This window comes from Nicotiana attenuata, chromosome 10 (assembly GCF_001879085.1).
Source record: "Nicotiana attenuata strain UT chromosome 10, NIATTr2, whole genome shotgun sequence".
Taxonomy (NCBI): Eukaryota; Viridiplantae; Streptophyta; class Magnoliopsida; order Solanales; family Solanaceae; genus Nicotiana; species Nicotiana attenuata.
Window position 1 is genome coordinate 5,540,344 of NC_031998.1, and position 21,741 is coordinate 5,562,084.

Below are 21,741 nucleotides of genomic sequence, written 5' to 3' on the forward strand. Positions count from 1 at the left end.
CCGCCCTTGGTTCCACCACCACCCGTTGGCGCCAACCCCTTTTCCCACCAAATGACCACCATGACCTCCTCATCTCAAATACCCAACCCATTACCCTCGAATCTTCGTGGAGCCCCTCGAATCTAGATTTGAAAGGGACAACCCTAGAAATCTCAAAGTCCAAATCGATGAGTTTGCGGAGGATTTTAGACTGTAGTGACCCTTATTCGTGTGTTTTCAAATGAAAACACACGATTAAAGGTTATTCCGGTCCAAAATTTGGAGAAGCCCTTCAAGAATTGGTCAAATCGGCTCTTAGCTTGGTTTTAGGTATTATTTTTGTTCATTTTTGTCTATTTGTTTATATTTTTTCTGTGTATCTATTTCTTCCCTCTTCTTTCAAACTCTCTTGCTTTTCCGATTTTAGAGCTTGAAAGAAATTGTCTTCTATTTGATTAGGATGTTATTATTTTAATTTCACTTTCATTAGTTGTTTGTTCATTAGTTGAATTTCCAAATTAATCCAATTGTTTTTGTTTTCTGCCTGTTTCACTTTTATTTGGTCCAATTGTGTTTTGGGTTGAAGTTCAGTATTGGGCTGGTCGTCTAATGGGTCAGCCCAGGGTCAACTTGACCCATAACTCACCTAAGACTCAAGGGTAATTTCAGGGGTTTAGGGGGTATATTAGGTAATGTACTCAGGGAATCTTGCAGTAACCACCTAAGAAACCCCTAGAAGCTTCTAGCAAGGGCTTATAATTAAATTTCAGATGATAACTTGAAAAATAAGTCACAAAATTAGGACTAGGTAGCAAAAAGAAAAGCTGAAAAAGGACTAATTTGCAAAATGAAACTCTTGAGGGCTACCCTAGTAACTTGCCTATAAAGGCATAGTTACTTACAACTCAATTTAGAGAGGAGAGACCTAATAGAACCTAGAGAATTAAAAGAGCTAAAAATCCTGCAAAAAGAGAGATAGCTGAGAATTGAAGAAAAAGCTACTGTTCCATTAAATTTTTAGTGATTTTATCCCTTTTCAACTTCTGAAATTGTTTGAATTCATCCGAGTGAGAAATGACTTGAACTTGTTCGTCAAAAGCTTTGGTTTAAAGTTTGGCTGCTTTGTTTGGTTGTTCAACATTTTAAACGTGGGGTTTATTATACATCATTCCTGGGGTTGAGCTGTTTTGGTTAGCTGCGTGTTGTTGATTCCTGCTGTGTATGTGCTGATTATTCACCCCTATTTTCTTTCAAACTTCTAGGTACATTCTTAGCTCATGATTGAGGGCTGATTGCTGAACATGTAATAGACTTGAAGTTTTGTTAAATGGAGATGTTATTTGAAGCTGAATTTCCTTTCTCCTTTTTACTGTTTCATATTCTATAGTTAGATTTCAAGCAATAGATGTTAGCTAGGGTCTCTTCCTTTGAATTTGGGTGTGTAAAAATGATTGGATGTGGTATTTTGGATCTGTATTGATAAGTAAACAATGGACTCTATTTATTCATCTTCATGTTTGATGTTGTGTGGATTTGAATCTGTTTAAGTTTAACAACTCAGACTGTTTGGACTGTTAGATGTGTTGCTACGATTCAGAATCTGTTTAAGTTTAATAACAACAAATAGCATTGTTTTAGTTTAATTGTTTTAGGTTGATATATCTTTGAAGTTTACTTGATTTTAGCTGCAATCAATTGATGCTTTTATATAATCTGTGTTTTAGTTTAGCTAAAAAAGGGAAGTGCTATTGGTTGCTGTATGAAGTTCTGTCCATACGAGTTTGTTTAAGACTGCCTATTGATAAGCACAAAAAATGATTTCTAAAGTCATATGTCATGTGGTTCTTAAGAAGTAAATCCTTAATTCGCTCTATTTTTCAAAGTCATGGCATGGTTTGTGTGTTTCTGCATATGGTATCCCTGGAATTAGCCATTTGAATCCAGCTTGAAATTTTGTGTTTAATTAGCAATATCGTTGGGTTTAAATTAGCTTGGATGTTTTTTGTATGGCTAAATGGGTAGCAGGATTCAGTATTAAGAGTCTTTTATTCTATTCTTTGTTGAATGTCGTTGGTTGATGGCTTTAGAGACTCAATATTGAGTCCCCGCACTCAGACATATTGAGGAGCTGAAATTGGGCTCATCTTTGGGCCCAAAACTGGACATTCCCTTCCGCTTGGAATTTGAACCATTCTCTCCTCTATTGGGCCGTCTTCACGATTGGATATGGGTCAACCCCTTTGCCCAATTGCTCCTAGGCTCGCATAAGTCCCCAGTTAGTTTCTTCTTGAAATAAATAATTCTTTGATTTTAGCATTCATCAATTAGACTATTAATAATTGAGGTGAGCCATATTTAGATGACACCAAATAGTTATGGCCCTCCTGAATTTTAGTTAGGACATCCTTTAAAAAGGGAATTGAGGTGCGCCGCGCCAAATAAAATCATAAATGCAAGACCCTTTTTTAATTATTTCCTTTTTTTAAAATACTTAGAATTCGAGGCGTGCCATTTAGCGAATTTTCATGGCGCTCGCAAAGTTAACAACGCGTTAGTTGCTTTAGGCGCGTTATTTAATAATACTACCTTCCTTAACTGGGGTGTGCATTTCATGTGACCCAAATCCAAATCCTAAAACGTTGAATAAAATATGTTTCGGATTGCGGGTGCATTTCATGTGACGCGATCCAAAGACATGTTTTAGACGACGTTCAATCTTCCTTAAATTTAATTAAAAGCGGTAAATAACTTAAAATTGCACCATAGGTTGAACATATATTAAAATCAGATAATAGACCAATTGTAATAGTTTAAGCGACCGTGCTAGAACCACGGAATCCGGGGGTGCCTAACACCTTCCCCCGGGTTAACAGAATTCCTTATTCAGAATTTCTGGTTCGCAGACTTCAAAAGGAAAGTCGAAGTTTTCCTCGATTTGGGATTTAAAATAAACCGGTGACTTGGGACACCAGAAAACAAACCATCCCAAGTGGCGACTCTGAATAAAATTGAATAAATAATCCCATTTCGAATAATGTCACTTAAATTGGAAAAACTCCCTTATATACTACCCTTCGGGGTGGTGTGTAAAAAAGGAGGTGTGACAGCACCCGATTTTAACAAAATAAACAAAAATAAAGAAAATTTCTGCCCCAGTTTGGTAGCTGGACATATATATGAGTGTAAACCGAATCATGTTACCAAATATCAATAAGAACTTGAAAGCTGAAACTTGAACTGTACTCCCTTGCTCTCCAGGTGGGCGCCTGATTGCTGAAACTTGAATTGTATTCCCTTGTTCTCCAGGTGGGCTCCTGATTGCTAAACTTGAAATGTATTCCCATGCACTCCAGGCGGGCTCCTGACTGCTAAACTTGAACTGTACTCCCTTGCTCTCCAGGTGGGCGCCTGATTGCTGAAACTTGAATTGTATTCCCTTGCTCTCCAGGTGGGCGCTTGATTGCTGAAACTTGAATTGTATTCCCTTGTTCTCCAGGTGGGCTCCTGATTGCTAACTTGAAATGTATTCCCATGCTCTCCAGGCGGGCTCCTGACTGCTAAACTTGAAATGTAATCCCTGTTCTCCAGGTGGGCTCCCGACTGCTGACTTGAATTTTATTCCCTGTTCTCCAGGTGGGTGCCTGATGTCAACAAGATAAGCAAAAACAAAGAAAATTTCTGCCCTAGTTTGGTAGCTGGGCACATAGGTGAGTGTTAAACTGAATTATTCTACCAATTATAACTAAGAATTTGAAAGCTAGGTCCTATTATCCAGGGGGTCCTGACAACTCTTAATTAAACGACAATTATAAATCCAAGGTATTACTTCCGCTAAGTCCTGTTATCTAAGAGGGTCTTAAAACTACATCCTATTATCCAGGAAGGTCCTGACAATTCCTAATTAGACAACAATTTTTAAATCTAAGTTATATCTTCTAAAGGTATTATTTTCGCTACATCTTGTTATCTAACAACAATCTTAAAGCTAGGTCCCATTATTCAGCGGGGGGAGGGGGGGGGGTCCTGACAACTCCTAATTGAATCCTATCTTAAACATGCAAACTTTGAAACCAACTTACATTCCTTTATGCTAAACTATGCTATTCATGATTGTTTGAAATTTAACTAAGACACATTTCCCAGGAGGGTCCTGAAAGTTTACGATCAAACCTGTTTGGTGCTTGCTCTTCCCCTACGGAGAGTTCCTCCGAAACAAACGAAATTTCCTGCCCCTGTTTCAATCAAAGGAAAATCTTGTTAGTTTGAAATGGTGGTTAGTTGATGGCATTCTTGCTGAAGGCCTTTCCGTTGCCGTGCTTTGTTTTGACCTGCTTCCCCTGAACTGGCCCTGGACCACTTGACTTTCTGACTGACCTCAAACCTCATGACCCTCGATGACCCGAGTGTTCCATACTCAAACCGTTGTTTTACCTCTCTAACCCCTTTTCTCTGAACCTTTGCATCTCCCATGAAATTACCAAGTCATTCCACCGATGAAACTTCCGGTGACTCCTTATATCCCACTTTACATCATGTTATCTTTGGTATGTTCTGGCCGCAGTGTGCTTTGCAATTTTGGGAAGCTGGTAGTGAGCTTTTAAATCCTTTCTTATTTGCTTTGAACAAGACTGACATTGGAACAAAACCCCAAAAGAAATGAAATGCAATGACCTTGAGAGTTAAGGATAAAGAAAATCCAAAACATGGACGACTTGCTAAAAGGAAAAGGAAAAGAGACTTATCTGAGTGGAACAAGCTGGTACCATTGATCATGACATGCATTTTGGATTAACCGGCCCAGCCCGTCCAGCCAACCAACATTCAGTTGCCATACTTTGTTGCCCCGGAATTCCACAACCTGATTTCTTTACCCAAACCTTAACCTTGTTTATCCTGCGGTGCCCTGAAAGGTTTTCACCCACAGACCTCTCTCATTTGTTCATCTCTCAACTCACTTTCGCCTTAAGGTGCCCGTGAGGGTTTTCACCAATAAGACTCTCTCATTTTTGATTTCTCTCAGCTCCCGTCGCCTTACGTTGCCCGCGAGGGTTTTCACCAATAAGACTCTCTCATTTTCGTTTTCCTGCTTGGACCAGAGTGTTGCCCCTGAAATGAATCACCTCTACTTGCTCGACTTGGCATCTCTCGAAGACTGATTAGAAGGTCTTTCTTTGGACCGTAATGTGGGCTTTTGGATGGGGTTAGAAAGAAAGGGTATCAAAAGGCTCAGAACAATTCAGATGGGTTCAAAATTACAACTCTCGGAATCAAATTTCTTACAACAACCGCAACTTCTGCCCCACTTCCTTGCTTGGGGACTTTTGGATTTTTATTTGGATGGGACCGAACCGTGAGGCTGCCTACGTATCCTTAAAAGGAATCAGGTCGAACGTAGTTCATGTCATAGAAATTGCTTTGTTGCTGTGATTTTTCCTTTCTTTTTCTTCCACTTTCTCTTCTTTTCTTTTCTTTCTTCCTTTTCTCTTTTTGTTGTTTTTTTTTCTTTCTTTTTCTTTTTCTTCTTTTTTTTTGTTTTTGTTTTTTCTTTTCTCTTTTTTCTCTTTTCTTTACTTGTCTTTCACGCTTGTGTTTCTGATCTCTGCTACTGATTCCGAAAGAGGGGTATGAAAGAAAAAATATAAGGCTCAAAGGGGTAACAAAGGATAAAGTGTTTAGATAGCAGAACAAAATGCCTTTGTCATTCCAATCTTCAAACATGCCAAGTACAAACAAACACAATTTAACCAAAGAAAATCACACGTAGTATCTCTTGACCACATCGGAATTGATGGCCATTTCTACACACTTGCCTTCTATGTCTGATAAATACAAAGCGCCATTTGACAACGCTTTAGTTACGATGAACGACCCTTGCCAGTTTGGGGCGAACTTGCCTTTGGCCTCAGCCTGATGTGGAAGGATACGTCTCAACACTTGCTGACCCACTTCAAACTTCCGTGGACGCACCTTCTTATTATATGCTCTTGCCATTCTCTGTTGATACAATTGGCCATGACACACTGCTGCCAATCTTTTCTCATTGCTCAAACTCAATTGCTCAGGCGTGTTCTGACCCACTCATCATCATCAATTTCGGCTTCAGCGACAATCCGAAGGGATGTGATTTCAACTTTTCAGAATTAGCTTGGCTTTTAAAACTGGGCCGAAGATTCCTCATGCATGTCATGTCATTGAAACCAACATAAAAAGAACTGTGTAAGGAAGAAAAGAAAAACAAAAATAAAACTATCAAGAATGATGAAAAAGGGAAATTGCATTTCATTGAAAATCAAAAGATAACAAGGTTTATACATCCAAACGGACGGAACATAGAATCTGACTTACAACCCTGGAATAATCCTGATAAACTGAAAGAAAATCAAAGCAAACTACCAAAACTCCTTCCGGGTAGGGAGAGGAGTAGCTTCCCAATTGTTAATATTTGCACTTGGCCCGACAAATTGCACGTCCGCCTTGCTACAACCCTCTCCAACTTCCACCATGTTCACATCGTCGAGCAACTTCTCGAACCTTTCAATCAACTCTTTATCAAGATCAACCACAGAACTAGGAACTGTTGTTACTGGGCGCTTCCCAGCGCCTGGCTTGACAATGACGGGATCTGTGTGGGCACCCTCCACAATCACGACAGGCTTGTTCGCCACTCCTGGCACAACCACTTTTGCCCTTTCTTTTTTTCTTGCAACCTCACTTGAGGACCCTTTCTTGACTACCGCAGATGGTTCACTGTTTGTCCCGCTCAACCTAATCACTGGTTTCTCACTTGTTGACTTTTCAACCGGCCTGACCTCACTGGACCGAATCATCATGATGGTCTGTGAAGGCTTCTTAGGCTCCCCTCCCTTATGTACTATCTCAATCATATTGGTCTCATGATGGGCCGGCAATGGATTCTGGTTAATATTGGGCGCCTCCGGGGCTTGAACCTCGATCCGATGGGTATCAATGAGCTCTTGAATACCTATTTTCAAGTGCCAGCATTTCTCTGTGTCATGCCCTGGAGCACCTGAACAATACTCACAATTCACCGAGTGGTCAAGATTTCTCGGGGGAGGATCCGGCAGTTTAGGCTCAATTGGATTCAACATACCCAACTGTCTCAACCTGTGGAATAGACTAGTATATGATTCTCCCAATGGAGTGAAAGTTTTCTTCTTCTGCGGCCTCTCATTCTTAAAGGCTTGATTTGGTCGGAAACCTGTTCCAGGGGGGTTTCTGAAAAGATGAAAATACATACTCAAAAGGACTAACAGACTCAAAATAAACTGACAAACTTTAACAGCAAGAAAGCACAGACTCAAGCAAAGATCACGAATACATTAATGCCTCGAATGCTCCTGTGGCCCGCGGGGCATCATTCGGCCTCGCCACCGGCCTATATGCAAGATCCCCTTGGAGCCTTTCCAAATGACTCATTATTTGCCGGACAAATGTCATCACTGCCGCAAAGAAAGTGGTGCGGGTCATATCCTCACATTCTTGACACTTCACAACAATGTAATCGGCAATTGCCCTGACCCTCACTCGGATCCTACCCTTTTCCTGAAGCAAACGCCCGATTTGCTGATTCCGGGCTTCCAACACCTGAGTGTCGTGGAGATGTTAATTTTGCAGCTTTTGCACTTCTTCCTCCATCTGAGCCATTAGATCATAGCAGTGTTCCCTTTCAGCTTTAAAATCCTTGGTTTGTTGATCATTTTGTTCTCGACGGTGATGACCCTTTTCTTTAACCCCGCAACCCCGTTGTCGTGTTGCTCTTTTAACTGTCTAACCAGGCGTGCTCGTTCTTCCGCATTCTTAGCCAATTGTGTTCGAGCCCTGGCTAGTTCATTCTCTGCTTTGTTCAAATCAAAACCATAATCATCCACTTTTTGCCTAAGGTTCTTTATAAGCTTTTCATCCTTTACACTCCTAGCGGGATTTTCGGCTGCTATTTTCATTTATCGAATTTGAGCTCGAAGGGCTTCATTTTCTTTGGCTAGCTTCTTCTTTTCACCCTCATCGGCCGCGGCTCGCAAAATATTTTCAAACTGAAGGTCCTGGACCTGCTTTTTTAGCTCTCCTATTTTGGCCCTGTACTCTTTCTCCTTGGTCAACCAAGCCCACTGTTCTTGCGACGCCTCAACGAATTCCTGAATGTGCGGCTCTTTGGCTGGTCTTTCTGGTTTAACTCTTGCAGTGTTCTTCTTTCTATACAGTGCAAGATAGGCAGGTGAGACCTCGCCCCTAGATAGGTCACACACTCGAGTGTTCGTTGTCAAATACTAGCACTCGTTCCAAATAGAACGAACTGTTTCCTCATGAAATTGGCCGTTGGAGCTAACCTCGACCGCATGAACACTAAGATCTTCATCTGGATGCACCACCTTCCCAATTGTCTCATCACACGGTATGGAGCGTAAGGCTGAATGCCTCGAAGGCCCATTAGAAGGAAGTAAGGACCAGTAGCGGGCATATACACAATTTCTTCAATGGGAAGCCAACTTAATGTCCACTCTATTTGCCCCGCAGTGATGGAGCGAAGGCGGGATACCCAATCTCCAAACCCTTCTGGCAACTTGAACCCTAAAATCCTTGTGTCAAACTCTTCAATGCAACTTTTCTCAGCGGACCCATAACTCATATACTGAGGGCGGTGACACAGGTGCTCGATCATCCACATCTGTAATAGCAAATTGCATCCCTCGAAGAAATCTGCCCCAGCTCTACAAGCTGTGAGAGCTCGGTATATCTCAGATACTATCATAGGGGCAAGGGTGCTTTTGGGATTGGTAATCAAGACTTTAACGACTCCAGCTACCCGCAAATCAATATTTCCATCTTTCTGGGGAAACACCACAAGGCCTAAGAAAGCTACCATGAAAGCAAAACGCCTATGCTCATCCCATTTCGCTCGGTTCCCTTTGCTACAAACCCCGCTTTCCGGGTTGTTGAATCCTCCTACATGCCCGTACTTCTGGTATATAAAATGTAGAGTGGAAAAACCGTCCTCCAACTCGGAATACGGGACTCCCTTGCTTATCTTTAGCAAATCCATGAATTTATGAGAGTTAACGGCACTTGGAGCGATCAGATACTTATGCCTTAGACCTTCAGTACTTCCCATGTAGCCTGTTATTTCTTCCAAGGTGGGTGTGAGTTCAAAAATCGAGAAATGCAAGACGTTGTGAGCTGGGTCCCAAAACGTAACTAATGCCTTTATGATGTCTGCTCTAGGCCTTATCTTCAGCAAACCAGTGAGACCTCCCAAATGTAGCTTGACCTTATCTTGCTCCGATTTGCCCAAATCCTCCCACCACATATGCAATTTCAAAGGGATCTTGTTCATGATTGTTACTGACAAACCTTGACCCGTGCTCATTCTGCACAATTTATTCAAGTGATTTTAAGTAAAGGAAAAACTACGACTCATTTTGACTCAAGAAGAATAACACCATTTTTTCAAAAAGTTTATTTCAAACTAAAACCCAGTTGTTGCAAATACGGCCTTTCAGCACTTCGGGGAAGGAGATTTTAAGGCTGTGCCTGCCAACTGGCCAAAAATTAAAAAAATGACCAAAGGTGGATGTTCTTGCAAAAACAACCTTCCGGCGCCCTTTTAGAGACATTCGGCTATTTTTGACAAGAATGGCATCACCTTACCTATTTACCATAAAAATAAAGTTTTGCTCTTTTTGGGCTAATTTTTGCAAAAGGGAAGTTGGACCCGATGAGGGTTTCCTACGTATCCCACGCCCTGTGGGAATCAAACTGGCATAGTTCGGGCAAATAAAACAAAACCAACTATTTTTGAAAACAAGACATTTTCCTTCTTTTTTTTTATTTTTCTCAAAAATTCGGCAGAGTTTCAGTACCATTTGGACATTGGTTTTTTTCCTTTCAAAACAGGTGATTAGCTCACTTAACCCTTACATTGCTATTTTCTCTTTCAAATTCTCCCCTTTTATTCAAACAGCCGGTCAACATGCAAATCCGAATCAATAAATGCACAAGTAGGATGCATCAGGATGGTCTGTTATTTTGGGTACACCTATCCTAGACGGACTCAACCCCTGTGTTGAGTCCCCTAAGTCAAATGCACATGATGCAGATAAGCGTTCCTACTAGGGATCCGGCATGAGGCTGAGTTATTCTAGGTTTAAAACCTGGGTTATTTGTTCTAGACCCGGCTTACCCGAGCGGACAACTCGAGCCGAGGGGGGGCTGCGTACCGGTAACCAAAAGATCCTCCGGCTTTGCAACTTGTCCGAACCTCGTTCTATTTGGGAAATGACACTAACGGAAAGAAGTCACGACCAGCGTGCACTCCTCGGGAGGGAGAAGAGAAGGGTTTCGTAGCAGTCTATATATACAGTTCAGATAATATCAAAGCGGTAAAAAGCAACATTTAGCACATTAGGCCCAAACATGTAATAAAATCAGACAATAAATAAAGCCAAATATAACAATTAATCTAAGCTCAAATTCTGAACCCTGAACCAGAAGTTCTGGGTTCTTATCCCCAGCAGAGTCGCCAGAGCTGTCACACCTCCTTTTTTACCTACACCCCCGGAAGGGGTATAATAAAGGGAGTTTTTCCAATTAAAGGACAATCGAAACAGGATTATTTTATTAAGAGATTCAGAGTCGCCACTTGGGATATTTATGGTGTCCCAAGTCAACGGTTCAAATCCCGAATCGAGAAAAAGGTTGATTCTGTATTACAGTCCGCGAACCAGAAATCCGGTTAAAGAATTCTGTTAACCCGGGAGAAGGTGTTAGGCATTCCCGAGTTCCGTGGTTCTAGCACGGTCGCTCAACTGTTATAAATGGCCTATTGTCTGATTTTACCACATGTTTTAGCCTATGGTGCAATTTTAAATCATTAACCGCTTCCATTTGATTTTAAGAAAGATTGCAACATCATCAAAAACACGTTTCGAACCACGTCACACAAATGCACCCGTGGTCCGCAATGTATTTTATCTAACATTGTTGAGATTTGGATTTGGGTCACATAAATGTGCACTCGAGTTTAGGAAGGTAATATTATTAAAGTGCGCGCCTAAAGCAACTACGCGTTTTAGCTTTGCGAGGGCCATGGAATTTTGCTAAATGGCACGCCTCGAATTCTAAGGTTGAGTTAAAAATTAATTAAAACGAGGGCCACGCAATTGTTATTTTTGTTCGGCATGGCGCACCTCAAATTATTCTACTTAAAAGGTCTCTAAACTAATTAAAATTTCTCTAAATGGCTTACAAGAGGATGTTAATTATTTAAAGCGACTGAGCTTCAATTCAGCACCCAAACGAACTAATGATTTTTAAAAAAAAATGAAGGCTGCCTCATTTGGGCCCAGCATGAGCCCAACAGCATGATAGGGTTGTCCCAGCTAATAATTCCTAAGGCCACTTGCACTAGCCCAACTGATGAGGCTGGTAATTTCAATCAGGGTGGACTTATGATCCAAAACCCACAAAATAGCCCGAATCGCAAGCCAGGCGTCCATATGCACTCAAAGAGAACAATGGGCTCACTTGAAGCCCAAATGAACAAATGCCACAATACAGCACTGCACTTTAGAATTATTGGGCTATGCGCTACAGCCCAAGTTTTGATTCAACATACATGAACGGTCGCAACTACACTGATTCAAACATGTTCCAGAAAATTAAAACTAACATTAACCATTCTGAAATAACAACTAAACCCATGCCTCAGCTAATTGTAAAATACAAAACATATCATTTATACTATCAATTACTTAGTGAATTCCAGTTGAGATGAACATGCTCCAAACATTATCAAGAAAGAAAAACCTGAAATCAATATATAGACCCACTTTTCAATCACATGGACTTGTTTTAACAAATGAGCAAAAAATGACAGGGAAAGACACGTATGCAAGCTCTAACTTCGTTGAACATTCATATTTGCTAAGGAAATCCTAACGCTATCCCCTGTGAATCCTAACACAGCATTATTAATGTAACTTTTAAGAGATGCATCCCAAGCATACTGAATCAACAAATAACAGGCAAAATTCAACTACAAATATGAGTGTTAGATCACTATACTAATTAAAACATTCCTAAGGTCGAACATTATAAGCACAAATGAGGTCGGACAAAAGAGATGAAATTCATCATGGATCTCATCATTTTATTCAGATTCCAAAGCCAGACTTCAATTACATCTAAGAGATGTCCATAATGCTGAGTAATACCTGGAAATGAGAATGGAAAAGGGGTAAGGTTCAGCAGCAGAAATCAACACTACACCAACCAGCAAAAACAGCTCCAATTCCCAGAAATAATATCTAACAGCTTAATATCTCAGGTTCAAACAAACAACAGCCCAGCAAACTTTAAAACCAAGGCTTTGATGACCAATTTTAAACTATTTCTCGCTCGGATGGGTTACAAAACAGTTCCGGAAATTGAAAAGCAATCAAAACCACTGAGGGAATCTAATGAAACAGTAAAACTTGTATTTCTATATATCAATTAGAGTGTTCCCGGCTGCTTAAAATGAAAGGTAAAGGGTCTTTATATAGGCATGCCTAATGCAGCCTTGGCCTGACTAAACAATTCCCTTTTAACCCCCCTTATTTTCGATTGTTTTACCCTTTTTAACCCTCTAAAATATCTGAAAACCCCTGCTTCTTAACAAACTAGTGCTCATCTTATCTTCTAGAGCCTTCCCCCTAACAGAAAAGATTCCCTCCCAACCTGAAATGCCTAAATTAACCTTTGCCCAACCAGTTATTACAACCCCTGCCCTTTCCTTTGAGACCCCCTTAAGTTTCTAGACCTACAATTGACCTCTCTATAGATTCATGAAGTGTTACAAACAGGACTACCCAAATGCAAAGGCTTCAATCATATCAAAAGGTAAAATTCTTAAAAAGAGATTCAGAACATTTTAACAATTGAAAACAAATTGACCATGAACCAAACACAACAAACCTTCACAGGATTACTAAGCCAACACTTAAACAGAAACACAATCACAAAACTTATTGCAATTAAACTAAACATGATTTAAACAAATTTAAACCTAAATTAACTGAAAATAAAACATTTAAGCTTATTAATCACAGAAATTAAAACAACAAAACAAGCGGATCAAGAAATTTATATAGTTCAATTAATAGGAGAACAGAAAGAGGACTTGGTTCGAACCCAGAACACCCACATGAATTTTTCAGCCTAAGGGAAAAGGGATGAGGAGGAAGATGAATCAATTGAAAGAAAGTCATAAGGAATGAAGAAGAACTTACCTAGTTGAACAGAATCGAACCCGGGACTCGAACCTCTGACTTCGTTCCACATAACGTCAACCATTTGTTCTTGGCAAGAACAAATAGACAGCGTTATTAAGGGACGAAACGAACCAAAAACTCGAGAAAGAAGAGCAGAGACCCTCATGCACCAGTTTAGGACTTGGACTTCTGGAACTCAAAACCCTAGATTTAAAATTCGAATGGTTTTGGGGGTATTTGAGAGGAACTGAATGTGGATTTTGGATAAGGGGAACGAAGTGGTAATAGGGTGTGATTTTGGTGCGGTTTGGTGGTGGCGCCGCCACCGGAGAAACTGTGGCGGTGCTAGGTTCATGACTTCAACCAAAGATTCGAGGAATTTCGGTGAGTTTTGAGGGAAACTGGGTGGGGATTTGAGATGAGGAGGCGAAGGAGGAGTTGTGTTGTTAGTTTCACGGTCGATTGAANTTAAGAGCCGTTGGATTAGATTACCTCGACGGCTCAAATCTGAAGTTGATTAAACGGGGTCGTTTAGGAGGTGAAGGGACCGGGTATTCTGGGAATGGGTTTTGGGCCATTTGGGGCGGGTATTTTAGGTGAGCTTGGACGGGTTTCAGGGGAAGGGATGGTTTGGGCCTGAAAAAATAACCTGAAATGGCCCAAACAATTGATCAACCATTTCGCTTTTCATTTTCTTTTCTTTTTCTCTCTTTTTTTTCGGATTTTGTTAATTACAAAAATAAAACCTGATTTAACTCTTAAAACAAAATTAATACTAATTGCATTTTCCAAAATTAACTAAGTCCTAAATTAAAGAAAACTATAAAATTCGAAATTGAAAGGCCAAAAATGCAAAATAAACTATTTTTGTTATTTTCTTTCATATCTGCCACAATTGATTAACTAATTAACCTAAAAATATAAAATAGGATCCTAAATGCAAATGCACATATCTTTTCTAATTTTTTTTTGTTTTTCATTAATTAAACAAAAATAAAAATGCACAGACAAATGCAAACAATTAACAAAAATGCCACAAAATTCACAAAATTGCAAATAATGAAGAGAAATTATTTTGTTTTGAAATTATGGGAGTAATTCATATAGGGCAAAAATCACGTGCTCACAATAAGTACCAAAAGTATTGTCGAGAAATAAGTGCATTAAGAGGAAGTTCATTGGAAGAATGTGAAAGATTTTATCAAGTTTCTTAACATTTTCTATCAGACAACTTTGAAATTTTCAGGCAGTTTATATGCTACTTCCAACTCTTTCTTCCATGAATTTTTCAATCTTCGAAATGCCATTATTAAGTATACAAAAAGTGATGATCTTATTTTGATTGATATGGCGGGAAGGATGAAACGTAAGCTTGAGAAATATTGGGGTAAGTTTGAGGATATGAATATGTTGTTGCTTGTTGCTGTTGTGTTGGATCCTAGATACAAGATGAAGTATGTGAGCTTCATTCTTACCAATGCATATGGTTCTTTGTTGGGAAGATTAAAGTCTAAAGATGTCCTAAGTGTTTTGACTCGCTTATATAGTAGCTATAATGAATCTTTCTCTGAGGCTTCTTATGACAATATTGGAAGTGATATTAGTATGAGTGAAGCTGGTGATTTGTTGCAATCTAAGTGGGAGAAACTTTTGGAAGAGGAGGGAGATATTAAGAAAAAGTCTGATCTTGAGATATACTTGATGGATGATGTGGTGAAGACCAAGAATTTTAATATCTTGGCATGGTGAAAAGCTTCATCTAGTAAATATCCAATAGTTTCAAAGATTGCAAGGGATGTTCTTCCTATTCCTATTTTTACTGTTGCATCTTAGTCAGATTTTAGTACAGGTGGTCGAGTTCTTGATTCTTATCGGAGTTCTTTATTACTAAAAACAGTAGAAGCTCTTTTGTACCCAACAATCGATACGGTCACCTTCCAAGGAATACAAGTTTGAAGACTTGTTGGAGGAAGTCAAGAAAATTGAGCAAGTTGAAGAAGGTAATAATTTATCTTTTATTCGCAATGAATATAGTTATTTTTGTGTATTACTTAATATTGAATATGTTAATTGTTGTTTTATTTCAGCATATCCAGACTCACCTTTGAGGATTGATTAGAGGGACAGTTAACTACAATTTGCTCCAGGACTATTTTTGGAATCTTGACTACTTCAAGGTAATTAAAAGAGGTTCTATTAGTTTCTTTACTTTTGTCTATAACTTTTCTGTTGAGCCTAAAGTATTTGATTATTTACTAATGTTTCAGGTATTACAAAAGATTACCCCAAGGAAAAGGATGGAACTGCAATGGATCTCCCAAAGATTGGCATTTGGGTCATTATGCCTTTACTAGCATTCTGGAACATGCTCCTCTGGATTAAGATGCCCAACTTCTTAGAGTTTAATATATTCTCTTTTTGTTTATTTTCTATGACTCTTGGCTGTAGTGTCTACTCTTAAAATGTTGGTGATAATGCGTATGTAGAGTGCAATATAATTTGCAGTTTATCTTTTTGGCAGTCTATGACTCTTAGCTGTAATTCTATGACTCTTGGCTGTAACTATTTGAAAATGTTTCAGGTATTTCTATGACTTTTGGCTGTAATTCTATGACTCTTGAATCCTTTTTAGCATTGAGATTGTAACACAAAATGGATTATCACATTCGCATATTATCACCAATGATTTAAGTTGTAAGGAATGACTAAATATCCGGTGCACTTGTATCTTTTCTTAAAGATGATGAAAGTATTTATGCATAACTTTAAGGTGTCACGATCCAAAATTCACTAAGGGTCGTGATGGCGCCGGGCACCGCAGTCAGTAAGCCAACCAAATTACTTAATTAAATTCTCGTTTTAAATATTTCTGAAATATCTCCTTTTATACGTTTAAGCTATACATAGTAAATTTCACTGAATAAGAAAATGAAACCTTTGACAACTTTTAAAATTCTGAATAAACCCATAGACATCCCTAGAACCCGGTGTCACAAGTGCATGAGCTATTTCTAAGAAATAATACAATACAACATCCGTCCAGAATATAATTGGGCAGAAAGTAAATACAATACATTGAAAGAGACTATACTAGCTGCGGGTCGCCTCGAGTAATGCAGCTCACCTAGTCCCAGTATCATCCATGCTGCTACGCCCAGTAGACCACTAGAAGTACATGTGCCTGTACAACAAAAATGCACAGAAGTGTAGTATGAGTACAAAAACAACGTGTACTCAGTAAGTATCCCGCCTAATCTCGAAGAAGTAGAGACGAGATGGCAACTTCGACACTTACTAAAGGTCCAGTAATAATATTATTAATGCGATGACTCACGGATTTATTAAGAACAACAGTAGATTCAAGTGAATTACTAAACAGGTAAACAATTAGTTAACAATTTTCTCAAATCGGGGAGAGCAGATAACAATATCAATAAATCTCAAGGCAAGCAATAGAAACATGCGCAACTCATGCCTAGGTCGTACGACCCGATCCAACATAAATGTAAAATGTGCATTGCCGAGGATCGAGCGGCACGAACCATAGATGCATCTATTACCACGCTCGCGAATCATACATGCGACGCGGTCAAATTTAAATAAACAATCACCCTGCTCGCGTACCATACATGCGACGCAGGTACACATAGAAAGACATGCTCAAACAGCAAATTAAGAATTTTACGGGGAACATTTATCCCATTAGAAATTTATTTACTCGATAGGATTTAAGAAATTCAACTATCAATAAGATTGCAATTATTCCAAGTATAGCATGCTTTTGGGTCCTAGACTACCCGGACTTACACATATTAGTAGCTACGCACGGACTCTCGTCACCTCGTGCGTACGTAGCCCCCACAAATAGGAGCACATAACCAATTATTTTACCTATGGGGACAATTCCCTCTTACAAGGTTAGAAAGGAGACTCACCTCGCTCCGGAGATCCATAACAGGCATTCCACACCCTTCCGAAGACTTGAATCGATGATAAATACTCCAAAACTAGTTAATGATTATGCAAATTCATTAATATACGATAAACTACTCATATTAATCCAATTTATAACAATTCCTAACCCCGATCGAAAATTTAACAAAATCGCCCTCGGGCCCACGTGCCCGGATTCCGAAAATTATCAAAGATTAAGCTTAGCCATGACTCCATGAACTCAAATATATAATTTACTCTCAATTTCATACCCAAAATCGTGGTCAAATTCCAAGAATATCAATTTTCTAGGTTTTCCTTAAACCCCCAAGTTTCTACCAATTTACATGCTAAAATCCATACATAATCGATATATTTAACTCAAGATAGGTGGGATTAGCTTACCTTGTCGTTGATGATGAAAAATCCCACTTGAAGCTCTCCAAAATCGCCCACACCTAATGAAAAATGGGGGAAAATGACCAAACCCCCAATTTTTAAAAGAACCATTCTGTCTCCAGCAGTTCCGCACCAGCGGTCACTTGATCGCTTCTGCGGTCCCGCGGGTGCGAGCTTCCATCCGCATCTGCGATCCTCCTCCTGGGCTCCGCTTGCGCATCTGCGCTTCCTCTTCCGCAGGTGCGGTCACGCATCTGCGACAAAATGACCGCATCTGCGGTCCCAACCTGGCCGGCCCCTTTCCGCTTCTGCGCCGCACTGACCGCAACTGCGATCACGCAGGTACCATAATTCCTTCGCACCTGCGGCCTCTGCTCCCTTCACATCTAACTGCTTCTGCGGTTCAATTCCTCGCTTCTGCGGGGCCGCTTCTGCGGTGAACCCTCCGCAGAAGCGGTTATACCAGCAACCAGACCCCTTCAGCTCATCCTTCAAGCTCCAATTCGATCCGTTAACCACCCGGAATCCACCCGAGGCCCCCGGGGACCCCAACCAATCATACCAACCAGTCCAAAAACACGTTACGGACTTGCTCGAGGCCTCAGATCATATCAAACAACGCTTAAACCACGAATCGACCTCCAATCCAAACTTTATGAACTTTAGAATTTCAAATTTCTACTTTCGATGTTTAAACCTATCAAATCACGTCCGATTGACTTCAAATTTTGCGCACAAGTCATATTCGACATTACGGACCTACTCCAACTTTCGGAATCGGATTCCGACCCCGATATCAAAAAGTCCACCTCTAGCCAAACCTCTCAAAAACCTTCAAATTTCTATCCTTAACCAAATGGCTCCAAAAATGCTCCACTGACATCTGAATTCACTTCCGATCGCGCTCCCAACTCCAGAATCACCATACGGAGCTACTCCCGGACTCGAAGTCCCAAATGGATATCGATAACACTGAAATGCACTTCAACCCAAACTTATAAAAATTCTTCCAAAATGCTAACTTCCACAATAGGCGCCGAAACGCTCCCGGTCACCCAAAACCCGATCCGGGCATACGTCCAAGTCTGAAATCATCATACGAACCTGCTGGAACCTTCAGATCCCGATTCCGAGGTCGTTTACTCTGAAATCTAATCCTAGTCAATTCTCTCAACTCAAAGCTTCCGAAATGAGAATTTCCTCTCCAAGTCAACTCCGAACTTCCCGAAATTTAATTCCGACCACGCGTACAAGTCAAAATGCCTGAATTGAAGCTGCTCATGGCCTCGAACTGCTGAACGGCGCGCTAGGGCTCAAAACGACTGGTCGGGTCGTTACATAAGGTGTAAGAATTTAGCAAATGGTTCAAAGGAATGAGTAAATCTCTTGGTACTTCTATCTTTTCTTGAATTTGCTGGAAGTAATCGTTCACATATGGTTGTAAGCAGCATAATTGTACACATTCAGTTTGCATGTTTTGATGGATTATCCTATTCTATTGTTGGGCTTAGGTTTTTTTTGAAAGATTTCATCAGAGATAGAAGAATACGATGATAATTGGTATCAAAGATTAAAGGAAGGTTATGGCAAGGAAATGATTTCTGGTAAAGTTTATCATTGTCCATTCTATACTGGAAGAAAAAGAAGTAAGCCTACAACATTAAAGATCTTGTGCAACATTCTTCAGATGTGAGCAAAGGCTCAAAAGAAAGATACTAAAGAAATATTTTGGAGTATAAGCTTATCGGAAAAAATCCAAGAAACCCGAAAAATCCAATATTGAAAAACCCGACTTTTGTTGGTTTGCTTTGATATATAAATTTAAAAACCCGATATAGTTGGTTTGATTTGGTTTTGATAAAGTCGAACCAACCCGGTCCATGTACACCCCGACTTCTTTGGCCTACCTCTACCTCTTCTTAGCCCAATAGGGCCAATCTCTCACACCTCTTAACCGGGGCATCTGTGTTTCTCCTCCTGACATGCCCAAACCATCTAAGCCTAGCTTCCCGCATCTTGTCCTTTACCGAGGAAACTCCCACTTTAGCCCGAATATCTTCATTTATGATCATATCCGTCCTGGTATGCCCACACATCCATCTCAACATCCTCATTTCTACTACTTTCGTCTTCTGGACATGCGAGATCTTGATTGGCCAACACTCAGCCCTGTGTGCAACATAGTCAGTATAACCACTACTCTATAGATTTTGTCTTTAAGTTTAGGTGGCACATTTTTATCGTATAAAATACCGGATGCGAGCCTCCACTTCACCCACCCCGCTCCAATACGGTGTGTAACATCTTCGTCAATCTCCCCATTTTCTTGGATAATATACCCAATGTAATAAAAGGAAAAAGTAGATAGAGGGATTAGTTATTTGAGATCTGTAACTCTTTTAATCAAGTGGTCTAGCTCAAAAATAGCTTATATATAAATTGAAAAGAGATTCCGAACCATTACATATATCACACATTCAAATGAAAAATTTCAATGAAAACGATAAAATGGATTACAAAAACTCATCACAAAAGTTCATGAATAGAAAAAAGAACAAACAATTGACATGCACCATACAAAAAAAAAACAACTTATAAGTCCACGTGACAAGTGGTGGTTTGAGAACTCTTTGTTGAAGAAACAGGCACCATAGGTTTACACAAAAGCTTCAACTTCCGATGACTAGATTTCCAAATTCCCACCTTAAACCTTATCTTAGCCCTAACTTTGATCACCATTTGCACAGCTCCGGCCGTCCTCTCCATCTTCAAATCACGAGCAACATCGCCGTACAACGCCACGTCTTTCGCCGGAAGGAAAAGGTCCAAATAAGTAATGTTACGACGAGGCTGAAAGAATGGTTCCACATTATTGAAAGCAATTTGTTGTGAGTTGTAAAACAGTTTCACTTCAATACTGTCGTAATATATGGAAACCCTACTATTGGTATTGAAAGCTTTTAACGTGAAGTTGAAATTTCCATACAAATGTTCATTTTTGGTCATGTTGTAGCCATGCAATGAAGCATTTTCAATTGAGTAAACTGGTTTACGTGGCTTCACTGCTAACCAAATGACAAGTATTGTTATGCCAACGATAACGATTAGGGCTAAGAGTATAAGGGCTATGCATTTCAACGGGCTGAGCCGCCGTGGCTTGGCGCCGTTTCGTGGCGGTGGTGCGGTCATAACGGGCATTTTGACGGTGGAGATTGTGGAACGAAGAAGTTGCTACAATTGATCAAAATTTTGATCAATGTAACTAATTATATACGAAAGAAAAACTAGAGAACTTTCATATATGGAGAAGCTACTGTACATTTTTCTAATTTCAAAGTTCTTGCCCTATTATGTAGGGAAAAGAAGATAAAAGGTTAAAGGTGTGACAGCTATGTCTTCTTTTTCTTTAGGCTTTTGGTTCCTTGACTGTAACTCAAGAGATCTTAGAGTTGCCAACCGGGGCGGAGTTAGAGCACGACCTATGGATTCGATCGAACCCAGTAGCTTTTGTCCAAACGATGTATCTGTCTTAAGAAATTCATCGACTATATACGATTTATTAATTTAGAACCCAGTAACTTAAACAAATTAGATTCCCGAAACCATAACTGCAAATCCGTACTCCGCCTCTGATTGCCAACTCCAATTATCCAATGAATATGTGTCGTCCTTTTACTTTTTTCTGTAATAACTTTTGTTATCCTATTGAAGCATATCTTTTCATTGTTAACTCATAAAGACACAGTGTGATTATTGCATGAATATTCTTATCTTGCATGAAGAAAAAAGACAAGAAAGGGTGCGTATGGAGTACTATATATCTTGTTGATATATATAATACATGCTTAGTTAACAAGTTATTCGAAAACCATCTCTCTAAAGTTATTCTTAAAGATGTTAATTTGATAGATATGGCTATGCATGCCCTCAAACTAGACAGAAAATAATTTCATTAACGGAAAAGTTTGCTATGATCTAAAAAATGCGAAAAAACACTTCTTTTAATCATGTAGTCATTTTTTTTTTGTTTAGTTTCCCCACTTATGGTTTTTGGTTTTTCGTTTTCAGGAGCATACGACATACTACTATAATATATAGTACTATATAATATAACCTATAAAAAATACATTACAGCAACGAAACGGGATTTTACATCTGAATCAAG

At 39.6% G+C, this 21,741-nt stretch overlaps 1 protein-coding gene across 1 annotated transcript; it reads right to left on the bottom strand.

The window, feature by feature from the left end:
* Positions 19,988-20,893, bottom strand: LOC109233821 (uncharacterized protein At1g08160-like). The gene has a single exon (XM_019399681.1). The coding sequence runs from the start codon at positions 20,772-20,774 to the stop codon at positions 20,169-20,171; it is 606 nt and encodes a 201-aa protein (XP_019255226.1). The 5' UTR covers positions 20,775-20,893; the 3' UTR covers positions 19,988-20,168.

Bases quoted from the DNA above. Each gene is read 5' to 3' on its own strand.
- LOC109233821 (XM_019399681.1), bottom strand. From the start codon at position 20,774: ATGCCCGTTATGACCGCACCACCGCCACGAAACGGCGCCAAGCCACGG.